The sequence below is a fragment of the Schistocerca nitens genome, chromosome 1, assembly GCF_023898315.1.
Source record: "Schistocerca nitens isolate TAMUIC-IGC-003100 chromosome 1, iqSchNite1.1, whole genome shotgun sequence".
Classification (NCBI taxonomy): Eukaryota; Metazoa; Arthropoda; class Insecta; order Orthoptera; family Acrididae; genus Schistocerca; species Schistocerca nitens.
Window position 1 is genome coordinate 1,180,070,097 of NC_064614.1, and position 14,328 is coordinate 1,180,084,424.

General features: G+C 49.0%; 1 protein-coding gene across 2 annotated transcripts in view; it reads right to left on the reverse strand.

The window, feature by feature from the left end:
- Positions 1-14,328, reverse strand: part of LOC126200505 (gamma-butyrobetaine dioxygenase-like) — a 312,841-nt gene that overhangs the window by 191,119 nt on the left and 107,394 nt on the right. For both annotated transcript variants that reach the window (XM_049936716.1, XM_049936715.1), the window contains exons 4-7: positions 8,121-8,323; positions 1,161-1,295; positions 915-1,020; positions 607-809 (exon numbers count right to left, since the gene is read on the reverse strand). In XM_049936716.1, the coding sequence (XP_049792673.1) occupies positions 607-809; positions 915-1,020; positions 1,161-1,295; positions 8,121-8,323 (647 nt within the window). The remainder of the gene's footprint in view (positions 1-606; positions 810-914; positions 1,021-1,160; positions 1,296-8,120; positions 8,324-14,328) is intronic.

The following is a 14,328-nucleotide window of genomic DNA, read 5'->3' on the forward strand; positions in this document are numbered from 1 at the left end:
AGCGAAGCTACACTGACCAATACGCTCTCATTTACCGAAACGATAGTTAGCATAGCCTTCAGCTAAGTCATTGGCTACGACCTAGCAAGGCGCCATTACCAGTGTATAGTGAAATGAAGATTATATCTGTACAAGAGTGATGTACACCGATTATGGATTAAAGTTAAGTATTACAAGATTTTCGTACTTTATTGCAATTCTCAAGACATTGTCCTGTTCCAGACCACACGCCGGTCTGCGTGTATTTAAACGCGTGCATTTCGGCCTCCTCTAGTAACACAGTGTTGGCTCTTCTGCCAACACTACAGAAATTAGATGCATTCTTAGAAATTTCAACCGCTTCTCGGACCTTTCTTCTATAAAAGTTTGTTTCCTTAGCCAATACACGTACGTTATTAAAATCGATGTCAGAGCCACAGTTCTCATGATGTTCCGTTTCTGCCGATTTTGAACTTTGTTTTAGCCGCATGTGCCGTTCGTGTTCCTTAATGCATTCTTTAACGTATCTATTTTGTACGAGCTGTAAGTAAATTGTTGCTTTATTAAAGTTCCAACCCTCGTAGGAGGTCCCATCCTTAAAGCACGGAAGTATAAAACCAGACTTACGTGATGACAGGTGTCCTGTACAAGAAGTAGAAGAGCTTCCCTCCATGCTTTCCAACGTCTGACCACGTTACACGGACGGTGCTCAGAGTTTTGTACGCCTCAGGGTTGGTAACTTTCAGCTTTTCGCTCAGATAGTAACCATCAGCCAAGAGGTTATCACCTCCATCTCCTTTCGTCTGCACCACACAGTGAAGCAAATTTATCTGGAAAAAAATAGATGTTTTATTAGTTATCATACTGTGGGATTTATGTAGACAAGACTTTTAGTAGTCTTCACTCGTTGCACCATATCAGTGAAAATATCTTACCCCGGGCTTGTTTTCACAATACATAAGATCCGTGTGCATCTCTAGCTTATCACTGAGGAACGCCACATTTGTGGCGTCGGGTTTGATCTTCAGATGGTACTGCAAACTGAAAAGTAACGAAAAATGAACGTGTGTAGTCTACGTGGGTTTTGCATGTTCACAAGTCGCCACAAGGAAATGAAAAGAAACGTTGCACTACAGAGTGCTATCCAGTATTTCATACAATTAAAAACAAAAAGATCTTACCCATAATGAGTCATTCTGGGGTACATTACTTTGTCTCCCAGTTCACGCAATGACTGTACCGTTGGAGGTGTGTCGTACATAATAGCGACACCGTACTTGGCCATTGCTTCTAGCCACCCACGAAAATGTTCCTGGCTAGAAAAGAAGAGCGGGAGGTGGTAAAGTAGCTAAGTAAATAAAACGCAAAAATTTATTTTTTGAATAACAAAAATAACAAAAACTGATCTAGTATCATCCTTTGGTTGTTTCTCTTGAGTTTACTAAAAATTATAGTATATTTGGAGGTAGTAATTTCTAAAAAGCGTGTGTGGAGTAGACCAACCATGGAGACTGTATGGACCTCTCAGAAAACATAAGAACTTTTGGAAACGATAGCAATAGGACAGTGTTGCTCACGGAATAAAAATCATTGTACAAAATCAGATACGATGCACTTAAGAGAAATCGTTGAAAATTATGTTCGCGAAAGCAAATATCTCGTAAGAAGAATAGAGACTGAAAGGAGGTATACAAAGGAAATAGAAAACGAAAAGCAATGGAAAGCTTGACGTTTCGAAAGAATGAATACTGCGAACTTAAAAAGGAAGTAATGCATGACAAGAAGTGGAAACACCAAGGAATTAACGCCGAGAGAAAATTTTCGTTGTTGCTGACGAACTGTAAAGGACGTTCTTCCCTCTCCAGAGAATAGCTAAGTACTTATCCAGTAAAAAGTGAGTTACTGTCAGTTTTAAAGTTAATGAAAGTAGATGAATACCTACGCAGCAACCGAAAGAAGAAAAACTGCAGAGTAAGGTGAAGTTAAATGCGGTCATGAAGATGTTGGAAATTCTTCAGGCTTTCCCGGCGATCTAATGACATCTTGGGTTGCCGGGTGTTCTGCCGGATATCAGGTCCGCGCCCATTCCCTGCGACCTGCTGGAGCGTTGCTGCTCCGTTTTCCACCATTCGAGTGCGACATGTCGCAGCAGACGGACGTGCGTGGAGCGAAGGGTGTGGCGGATCGCCGTCCGGCGGCGCTTGCCCCGTCGGCGGCCCCATCCGGCCCCCCATCTATGACGACCAGGGCTATGGCAGAGAGGAACACGATTATGACGGACCCGGCTTCGACTATGGACCTCGATTTGGCCGATTTCTCAGATACTTCCATCGACGACGACGTCGTCCTGAGGCAGACACTGTCGACGGCGGCTTCTCGGAAGAAGAGGGGCACTGATAGTGGTTCGCGCGCTGCCGATGTGCCGGATGATGGCTTCCGCAAACCGCCGAAGAAGCGTCAAGCGCGGGCGGCGCAAGCTCAGCCGCAGGCGGCGGATATTCCGGTGCACAACCGATTCGATGACATCCCTGAAGACGCTGACGATGCGGCTCCGCCCAGTCTCCAGCACCAGGCGCAGCAGCAGTAGCCGCCACCGCAACAGCAGAAGCGCATTCCGCCGATCGTGCTGCAGCTTCCCTCGTCCTACAAGGAATTTTACGAGTGGTTGAAGCAGCACCTGAAGCAGCCTTTCACTGCGCGCCAGACGGGCGGCGACAAGCTGAAGCTTTCTGTCACCACCCTCGACGATTACTCCACCGTTATGGACTTCCTTGGTGCGCAAGGCATTCCGAATTATACTTTTCCGGTCGTTCGGCCGCCGACCTTGAAGGTGGTTCTTCGGGGGATTCTTGAGTCCCTCCCCAACGACTGGGTCAAAGAAGAACTGGAAGACCTCGGCTTTGCCGCCAGGATCGTGGATTACCACAAAATCCCGGGCACTAACCGTCGGTCAGGCCTCAGAATTGTGATCCTTCCTGATACGCCGGACCATCGGAAGATTTTCAACGTCACCCGCCTTTGCGGACTTGTTATGTCTGCAGAAACGCTCCGCAAGTCACGTGGGGTGAAGCAATGCTACCGGTGCCAAGGCTTCAACCATGTTGCTCGTGGTTGTACGATGCCTTTTGTTTGCGTCAAGTGCGGCGGCGCCCATGATAGCCGGCAATGCCAAGTCCCTCGGGAACAACCAGCGAAGTGTGGCCTGTGTGGCGGACAACACCCCGCCAACTTCAGGTCGTGTCCTAAACATAAGGAGGCCAGCCGACGGCAACGAGGGCTTCCCCCGCTCACCGCCAGGGATCGCCGCCGACGGACCGCTGTCGTCAGCAGCACTCCTGCCAGCTTCCGCCACGCGGGGGCCCAGCAGCTGGGACGGGACTCACTCTCGCAGTCTCGCCCTCCTAACGCCTGGCAACGTCCACTTGCTGCACCGTATGTCATCCGCAGAGACGCCACTGCGTCCTCTGCCGCTCCGACGGGCGTTCCAGAAGGCCCCGCCGCCTTTCCGCCGTTGCGCCGCCGCCGTCCCGTCGACCACACTCCGCAGGACAGCCAGCAGCCGAGTGTCGACTCCCACGACCTCTTCACCTTACTCCAAACCATGATGACGGCGGTCACCGAAATGAGCCGCGCCATCCAGGCGTTGCCCGCTACTCTTGCTGCCACCGTAGAATCTACGATCCGAAGCGTTCTCCACACTACCAGTGACGCTCCTCAACATCATGGATAGGGTGCGCCGCTTCGAGGAACGTATTTCCACGTACAACGCCGACGGACTTTTCCGCGATCTCCTGGAAGTTAAGCACTTCCTCGAAGCTCACAACATTGACATCTTTCTCGTGACGGAGACGCACCTGAAGGCGGGTCTACGGGCCAACATCTCCAACTATAAGTGCTATCGCTACGACCGCCCCACCCGCGGTGGCAGCACCGCGATCTACATCAAGCGGAACATTCGCCACTATGTCGTACCTACGCCACCGTTACGACAGATGGAGGCGACAGCTGTGGCCGTGGTGACCTCGGCGGGGCTGGTCACCTTCGTCTCCGTCTACCGTCCTCCACGCTACCTGCTGGATTTGGACGACGCCTATGCACTGCTCCGTCTCCCGGGGAAGCTCTTTTTGGCCGGAGACTTTAACGCAAAACATGCGGCGTGGAATTCTCTGCACACCACCCACAGCGGCCGCCAGTTTCATCAAGTCATCGACAGGGTTGGTGCTTACGCTTGCGGGCCTGAGGAGCCGACCTGCTACCCATCCCGCGGCACGCCGGACGTCCTTGACTTCGCCGTCACAAAAGGCCTGCATCAATTCATGACGGCTGCCGTCGTCCATGAGTTGAACTCCAACCATCTGCCGGTCCTCTTCAATCTTGCTGTTGATCCCGCCATCGCCTCGCCTCGCCTTCACCTTCCGCGCACTGATTGGACTGCCTACCGCGCGGATGTCCTCGCTCGTGTGCAGCCGCGTCTTGACGCCGACATCCACGACGTCGATGCTGACGTCACTGCCTTCGCCGATGCCGTCCACTCAGCTCTGCTGCGATCCACACCGCCGTCCCGGGGCGCGCTTCCCCGGCGCCTGGGACTCCCGGCCGACATTCTGGATCTTATCCGTGTGAGGAATCGTCTCAGCAAGGAATGTCGCCTTATCCGCGACCCCCTTCTGAAGCGGCGCGTCAACCTCCTCCGCCGTGACATCAAGGCCGCCATCAGCGCTCACAAGAACGAGCAGTGGGCTCAGAAGCTGGCGTCGTTCACTCCGGATCCCAACGCATGAGACGCGGTGCGCTTCTTTACCAAGCGGAAGCACGCTCTGCCCCCTCTGGACTCGCCGACTGGTGTCGCCTATACCCCTGCGGATAAGACCAACGCCCTTGCTGATGTGTTTCAGGCGAACTTCGTCCCTCTCGACGATCCTGTGGACGCCCAGTTCGTTCATGATGTGGACCGTGGCCTCGAGGCCTACCTCTCCGCCGACCGCCGTGACGACGATCATCTTCCGGTCTTCACCACCGATGAGGTGGCCTCCTGCATCCGGGCGATGGCCGCCAACAAGGCTCCTGGTGCCGACGACGTTCCTGGGAAGGCGCTCAAGGAACTGCCATTCTGGTGACTCATACCTATCCGGCTGCCTGGAAGCACGCTGTTGTTGTCGCCATACCCCAGCTGGGTAAGGACCGGAAGAATCCCAACAACTACCGGCCCACCAGCTTGCTTCCGCAGCTGAGCAAGATTTTCGAGTGGCTTCTCCTTCACCGGCTCAAGATCATTATGGACCGTCGTCGCCTGTTACCTCCGGAGCAGTTTGGTTTCCGGGGTGGCCACTCCTCTACGCAGCAGCTCGTCCGCGATGTTGAAGCGATTACCACTACCTTCAACAACCAGGAGTATTGTGGCGCCATTGTGGAAGCTACATATGCACGGATTTCCGCGGTCGCTCATCCACCTGATGGATAGCTATCTGCGGGGCCGCACCTTTGTGGTCCGCATTGACGACTCGACTTCGACGCTCCGACCTATTGCCGCCGGCGTCCTCGGTCCGACTCTGTATATGGCCGATCTTCCTACCTCTCCCCGGGTGGAGCGCGCGATGTACGCCGATGACACAGCCACCTTCACCCGCAGCCGGTGGCCCCAAGCCATGTATCGCCGTCTCCAGGATGCGTGCGCCGCCCTCGACGCGTGGGCGACTCTTTGGCGTGTCCGGTTCAACGCTCAGAAGAACCAAGCCGTGGTCTTCACGCGCAAGAGGACCCCGCCACACGATCAGCAACTACAGTTATTCGGCGAGGTCATCCCCTGGACGCCGACAGCCACCTACCTCGGGGTTGTCATGGATCGCCAACTCATCTGGCTAGAAGTTCGCCGGAAGGTTGAGCAGCGGCTGGTGGCGCTTTATCCCCTGCTGAACGAGCACTCAGCGCTCTCAGTCAATAATGGGCTCCTCATCTACCGGATGTTTGTGCGTCCTGTGATGGACTATGCCTGTGCTGCTTGGGGAAATGCGGCGCACCGACACCTCCATCGCCTGCAAGCGCAGCAGAATAAGGCTCTTCGCCGGATTTTCCACGTCCATCCCCAGTTTCCGGCGCGATATCTCCACGAAGCTGCCCAGGAACAGGAAGTACTCGCTCGCTTTCAAGCCATCGCCCGGAAGATGTATGACAAAGCTGCTGCTTCGGATAATCCCCTTCTCAGGAACCTTGGGGCACCTGTAGATGACTGTGACCTCTATCAGAGGCCCGTTGCGCTGCTCCGTCGATAACGACAGCAGTTGCAACTTTCCGAACCTTCAGTTCCCCCAGATAGTCTGTTCCCACCACCACATCCTTAGATGACAATAAAGAAAATCCTGATGTTTCTATTTTCCGATCCTCAGATGGTGCAGTAAATGCCTTCGGGTAAATGCTACATTTCTCCCACTTGATGTAGTTAGATGATAGTGGACTGGAGCTCCGTTTTCCGTCCGCTGCGGTTCTAGGTGTTCCCTCTGCGGTCCGCGCCCACCAGACCCGCTCCTGGGGGTTTCATCTACGGTCTGGGGTACCAAGCGTTCCCCCTGCGGTCCGCGCCCGCTCACCACGACCTGTTGGAGCGTTGCCGCTCCGTTTTTCGTCCACTGCGGCTCTGGATGTTCCCTCTGCGGTCCGCGCCCACCAGTCCCACTTCTGGGTGTTCCATCTTCGGTCTGGTGCGCCTGGCAGTCCGTCAGGGGCTCGTTTTCCATCTCCATGTCTCTGGTTCTTCTGTTTGTGTAGTGTTGCAGCTGGCCCCGTTGCTCCTTTAACAATTCCAGAGTCGGATCCCAGGCTCTGCTTAGCTGGTACCCTGTGTCACAGTTCATAAGATCGTCAGCCATTTTAATTTCTATCGATTCTCTTATAACACTGTCCCAAAATCTGGGTGTTTGTGCTAGAATCTTGGTATCCTCATACTTCATGGCATGATCCAGTTCTAGACAGTGTTCAGCAATGGCTGACTTAGTCACCTGTCTTAATCTAGTGTGCCTCTGATGTTCTTTGCACCTGATCTCCACAGTTCTTGTCGTCTGGCCAATGTAGGACATGCCACATTGACAAGGTATATTGTAAATCCCTGGTTTTCGTAACCCTAGGCCGTCTTTGACACTCCCCAGCAGTCCCCCGATCTTGTTCGATGGACAGAAAACACACTTGATATTGTGTTTACGGAGGATCCTACTGATTCTGGCAGAAATAGAGCCAGCATAGGGCAGATATGCCACCTTCTTTGCTTCATCTTGGTCTTCTTCAGGAACCTGTGGTATAGTGGCTGGTTGGAGTGCCCTCTCAATTTGTCTGTCCGTGTATCCATTCTTGGAGAAAACTGTTTTGAGATGTTCTATCTCTATAGGTAGATTCTCTTGGTCTGACAGGGCACGTGCTCTGTGGACCAAAGTCTTCAGAACCCCATTCTTCTGTGCAGAAATTAAAATGGCTGACGATCTTATGAACCGTGACACAGGGTACCAGCTAAGCAGAGCCTGGGATCCGGCTCTGGAATTGTTAAAGGAGCAACAGGGCCAGCTGCAACACTACACAAACAGAAGAACCAGAGACATGGAGATGGAAAACGAGCCCCTGACGGACTGCCAGGCGCACCAGACCGAAGATGGAACACCCAGAAGTGGGACTGGTGGGCGCGGACCGCAGAGGGAACATCCAGAGCCGCAGCGGACGAAAAACGGAGCGGCAACGCTCCAACAGGTCGTGGTGAGCGGGCGCGGACCGCAGGGGGAACGCTTGGTACCCCAGACCGTAGATGTAACCCCCAGGAGCGGGTTTGGTGGGCGCGGACCGCAGAGGGAACACCTAGAACCGTAGCGGGCGGAAAACGGAGCAGCAACGCTCCAGCAGGTCGCAGGGAATGGGCGCGGACCACAGAGGAAGCGCCTGCAGCCGTTGGTGGAGGGGGAAGGCCATAGGCATAAATACTGGTCCAGGTCCACTCGAGGAGCAGTCTCAGGTCGCACCTGATGAAGGTTACGAGCTACGTGACCGAAATATCGTGCAAGTACGACGCTGATATCCGGCAGAACACCCGACAACCCAAGATGTCATGTTGGAAATTGTTTCGTTCCACTACACAGTCGTGGCTCATTTCACGACGTAGCTTCTACCTGTTTACGACGTCGCTATACTTGAATCTCTGGAGGATGGATTCGAAGTTTTCGGCATTCCAGCCAGCCTTGGGCAGCCTGTAGGTCTCATCGAGCCACTTCTTCTGGTCTTCCGGGTGGAAGCTGCGGTTCTGGAGCCACTCCAGCGTGTACTGGCTGCTGTGGCCGTCTGACCACTTCACAGATAACTTTTCTCCGTCGGCCTGTAAGAAAGAGGAAGATATCCAGTCACAGTTCAAACTCATTGAACAGTATTGTTGAGAAGGTTGATGGTCCACATACAGGATGACGGGAAGTCTATCTCCGTATTTCTGAATGTCGCGGAGCTCCTTTGACGAACTTTGCTGAAAGTGCTTTCGGCATTCTTTTCAACGATTGGAGACTGTTTCTGTGGTGTCACCGCCAGACACCACACTTGCTAGGTGGTAGCCTTTAAATCGGCCGCGGTCCGGTAGTATACGTCGGACCCGCGTGTCGCCACTATCAGGATTGCAGACCGAGCGCCGCCACACGGCAGGTCTAGACAGACGTCCTAGCACTCGCCCAGTTGTACAGCCGACTTTGCTAGCGATGGTTCACTGACAAATTACACTCTCAATTGCCGAGACGATAGTTAACATAGCCGTCAGCTACGTCATTTGCTACGACCTAGCAAGACGCCATTATCATTTGCTATTGATCTTGTAATTCATGTATCATCAAGAGCGATGTTCACCAATTATGGATTAAAGTTAAGTATTACACCATCTGCGTCCGTTTTTCTAAGTTCTAATTTCCTTGTCATTTTCCAGACCTCACGCCAGCCTGCCTGAGTTAAAACGCGTGCATTTCGGCCTCCTCTAGCAACACGGTGTTGGCTCTTCTGCGAACACTACAGTTTCATCGACTTTTGAATTAATCTCTAGAAATTCCTGCAGATACCGGGGCTATTCGGAAAGTAATGACCAACAGGACGTGAAATGGAAATCACAGTGAAAACCTGTTGAGGCTTTGCACAGAGGAGTTGGGCAGTATCTCTTGTGTGCCCTTTTGATCGTGTCACGTCATTCTTTTCTGCTCTGACGGCACAGTGAGCACGTAAAGATGCCTAGAAAGCAATGTCTCCTGCCAAGTATAAAGGCCTGGTGAGAGATTTCGCCTGATGTCATGCAGCCCACATAGCAGAGCTGTCATGCGTTTCCTTCATGACAATTCTCGGCCGCGCTCTGCAGGGTCAATGAATATGGGAAGTGTTTGATCATATGCAATGTCAAGTCGCAGCAGCGACTATGTAGAGAAGTAGCTGGAAAGTATATCTAACTGTTGGAAATGAAACATTTTGACAGTGGTTTCCATTTCGCGTCCTATCGGACCTTACTTTCCGAACAGCCCTCGCATTATAAGAATCAGGTGTGTGTTTCACAATTATGTACGTGATTGAGATGAATACAGATTTGAGGACACTCTGACTACTTGTGGTTTACGTTAAATGTCAACAGGTCCAACGCAGGCAGAAAGAAATGTGAATGGTGTGTGTGACGAATTTGCAGAATACGTTACCAGCACAGAGGGGCAATTACCACGATTGTTTTAAAATATCTTTGATGACCTTGCTCAAAATATCAATGAAATAAAACATTTTTTTGTCTACTTAGTCGTTTAATGACACTGAAAATGTGTTATATGTTCAGTTTGTCATGGCACACCAGATATCCTCTTCTATGAAGGACGTTTGCCTCCTTGAAATGAATGCCTCCCATGCTTCAATCTTCTCCAGTTTATTTATACAGGGTGGTCCATTGATCGTGACCGGGCCAGATACGTCACGAAATAAGCGACAAACGAAAAAACTGCAAAGAACGAAACTTGTCTGGCTTGATGGGGGAAACCAGATGGCGCTATGGTTGGCCCGCTAGATGGTGCTGCCATAGGTCAAACGGATAACAACTGCGTTTTTTAAAAATAGGAACCCCCATTTTCATTACACATTCGTGTAGTACGTAAAGAGATACGAATTTTTTAGTTGGACCACATTATATTGTTAATGTTAAAATGGGGTACCACCGCACTCTCAAAAATTGCACTTACTGTAGGTTCCCTCAAACACCTCTATTTTCCTGCATTTATTTATTTCTGTTTATCTGATTGTTATTGCTTAAGTTCCTTATAGTATTGTAACAAGGCCATTACTATTCCAGGCCGGTTCTATTCCAAAATACCGTTATCCATGATGGCGGCCGTGACGTCAGAGTCGTTATGAACTGTTTTCATAACACCGTCACCCTTCCAAAGCATCGTTAGTCGAAGGTCGCACGCAATGTATCCGGCAAGTGGTGACTCTCTAATTGTTATTACCGGCGCGGGGTTGTGACATAGAGAGAGAAACTCTTTCTGGAACTCGAACCCTGCTCCTCCTGGGTGGAAAGGCCAAGTGCTCCCACCTAACACAATTAAACCACCAGACACACATGGAATTGATGGGAAATTAAAAAAAATGCCGGAGCCTTTTCTGGGACTCGAACCCTGGTGCTCCTGGACGGAATGCTCAAGTGCACCCCCAACACATGAAACCTGTCTAGATGCGGGAGAGGAAGGTTAGGTTAGTGTACTTTATTTATTTTGGTCGAGAAACTGACGCAAAGATCGATCCTAATTGCGTAATTAATCACAAAGATAGGCCCTAATTACACAACTATATGCAAAGCACTACAGAAGGACGGCATAAAATCGCAATACGCCGCGAAAACTGACGATACCATACAACTGGTGTTATCATGCCAAGAAAAAATTCGCAGAACCACTCGAAACCAGCGACAGAAACATCGAAACTCTACCCTACACCTACAAGCTGCCAGAGTTGATATTAGCTAACTTTGAGAAGGGTGTATTTCCTGCTTTTCATGTATGCGTGTTTCTACTGCATTACAGAGAAGTTATTTTCAGAGTTTTTTTTTTCTTTGTATACGTCTACGGCATTGCATGTTTCGAATTCTTTAAGTTCAATGGGCTCCATGCACAATTAATCTTAAATAGAGTGATGGTAGAAATGCTGTCTGGACGCTTCCATATGAGGTCTACTTTTTTCGTATTTGGTCTTCGTGGTCCTTATGCGCAATTAATGTTAGCTGCAGTAGAGTCGTTTGGTAGTTACCTTGAAATGAGGGTCTCTAAATTTTGTGTTTACAGTTCCTAGGAAAGAACACCGTCCTCCAAGGACTTCTGTTTGAGTTCTGAAAGCAGCTCCATGGCACTTACAGGTAACAAATCTAGAAGCCATTCGCCGAAATTCTTCAACATGACCTGGAACGGATCAATCCCACCAGTGAAGTAAGCATGACGATAGTAATACTTCACCTGAAAGTTACTGGTTTATTATTCCTACTCATCAGCATTAACTTGCATTTTTTCCGCATTTAAGGCTAGCGACCATTCATCACACCAAATGGAAATTTTGTCTAAATCGTCTTGTGTCCTCCTACAATCACTCAGCTTTGATGACTTTTCGTAGACCGCTGCATCGTCGGCAGACTACTGACCCGCCAAATCATTTAAGTATAAAGAGAACAGCAGCTATCCAATTGCACTGGGCTGCATATTGGATATAGCCACTCTCGTATCTCTGAGCCTGTTACATATGCTCGTGCCCTCGTTAACGGGCTGCGATGGGAGATCGTGTCATATACCTTCCAGAAATCTAGAATATGTAATCCACCTGTTACCTTCCTTTATAGTTCTAGATATATCATGTGAAATAAAGGCATGCCGAGTTTTGAACGAATGATGCTTTCTAAAATCAGGCTGATTCATCAACATAAACAGCTTAGCCTCAAGAATGTTTATTATATTCGAACTGAGAATACGTACAAAGATTCGGGAGCAGTCCGAAGTTAGGGATATTGGTCTGTAATTTTGCGGTCTGTTCCTTCATCTTTCTTGTATACTGGAGTGACCCGCGCTTTCTTTCGTTCCTTTATACCATTCGTTTCGATCTTCGTATTGGACGAGAAAGAAAGAGAGAGAGAGAGAGGCGGGGTGATGGACCAATTCCCTGGAGTACTCCTTCTAAAATCTAACAGGAATGCCATCCGGACCAGATGATTTGTCTGTTTTTCAAATCTTGACGATGCTTCCTTATGTCAGTTATACATCTTCCATACGGGGGTCCGTCCGAAGGTCAAGAGACTGCATGTTTGTACGGTTTTCATGCTTGAACGATGTCTTAAACGTGAAATTTTAAACTTAGGTTTGGCTTTTGATATCTTCAACTGCCGCACCAGACTGGTCAACAAGGAACTGACTGGAATCCTTAGACTCGCTTACCGATTTTACACACGGTCTGAAAGTTCTCGGCTCCCTGCCAAACCTTTTGCTAAGTTGTGACGGTGGCAGTTACGTGCTTCACGCATTAATATTTCGGCAGCCGGCTAATGGCTTACGAGACCTCGATTCAGTCTATTAAACGTGCTTGATTCGATTATTCTATTTCCTACAGCTTACAGCCATGAAATATCGATCAAATTATACATCATCTTCGTTTTACATTAATGTCGATGGCACTTCATTCCTAAATATACGGCTTACAAGTAGTATTGTTTAGTGCTCGTCGCAGTTATGAGCACCGGTAACTACAAGCGAGGTTCATTACAAAAGCGAATCATTACAAAAGCGATACTATCTGACTCGAAATAGCAAGGTATCTATGACAGGGTATGCTAATACACAGAAAATTCGGTGCATAACTGATTCTTTGTCTATGTGATGCACAAAACTAATTTCATTTTGTTTTGAGGTTATTTATTTATTTATTGATTTTAGTTTCAGAAGCTATCCCCGATAGCCCCGCATCGCCATCACTGTCAAGATGGTACTTACTTCCGGAGAGGGGTATGGAAAAGATGATAATGATGACGATGATGATGATGTAATATTTCTCTGTGAAATAATAAATATCGAGTAAAAGCACTACATATTTTGGAACACAACCTACGAGCAGCTTAGAGACAGAAGTGATGACACTTTCTGCGGGACCTGACCATCATTTTGCAGAACAATGCTCAAGCACGTAGAGTGCAAACCGTTACTGATTTGTTTGACTGATGGGATTGCTGAGTGCTGTACCACCTACTGCGGTCCCCTGACGTAAGTCCTCGTGAGTTCAACTCGATTTCCGACTGAAGGAAACACTTCACAGCAATTGCTTGACGACTGCTGCAACTCATCGATTAACAGACCGCGCCACTCGAACTGTCGACACATGTGACACTGCTAAGAGCATCACTGGCAAGGGTTATACACTATGCTGGAGACTACTTTGAAGGTCAATAAAACTTTGAAAGACATATTTATTTTGTACGAGCTGCAAATAAATAGGGTCCACTGTTAAATGTCCAATCCTCGTATATAAACTCTCTCCTAGTATCCACCATCTTCTACAAGACGAGTCCCTTACAACAGAGTATACCACAGAGGTGCATGTGTGGTTGATGCTTTAGAAATACGCAGTGTGTTGCCTCTACAGTTGCTAAATTCATCGTAGCATCCACAGTGAGTAAATGATACACTGTCACTGTTGCGGCCAAAGATGCCAATACAGAGATAGAATGTATTGTACTTAAACTGCCAACAGCCTCGATTTTTACATCAGTCTATCGCACACCCTTGTTCAGTCTATTTCAGTAATATCCAGCCTCGTACCTATCCATATATCCCCAATTTACACTATAACTTTGATGCCACTGACTGATCTCCATGACAGCAGCAATATCTCCGTCCCTGTAATACTATTACTTGGAGTGCAATAAGACTCTCTTCACCAACTGTTCGGTGTTGTAATCAAGGAAGAAATTAACCGCATATTTACCTTCTCAGAGGAACCGAAAGTATAGGACCACTCGGATTACGTTTCGCAGACTCATCCATCATTCAATTTGATTTCGTTTGGCTCCCATACAACTCAGCTGATGACGCCATTCTTACGTGCTCTCCGTCCCACACAGCAACTTGTGTGATGAAGACGCTCGATCTGCTCACCACACAACGAATTCAACCACTGGTGGTGTTAAAGATTAATATGTTTTAGAACAGTTAGTCTAATTCTGAAGACGACGCTAGTTTGACTGATTATGGCATTGGTCTTCCGCTCCTAGTCTGCTTCTGTCTGTAACGGCAGGCTCAATTCAACGTCATGCTTATCTGTTGAACAAAACAAGAGTTAGTTTTACACGTTACA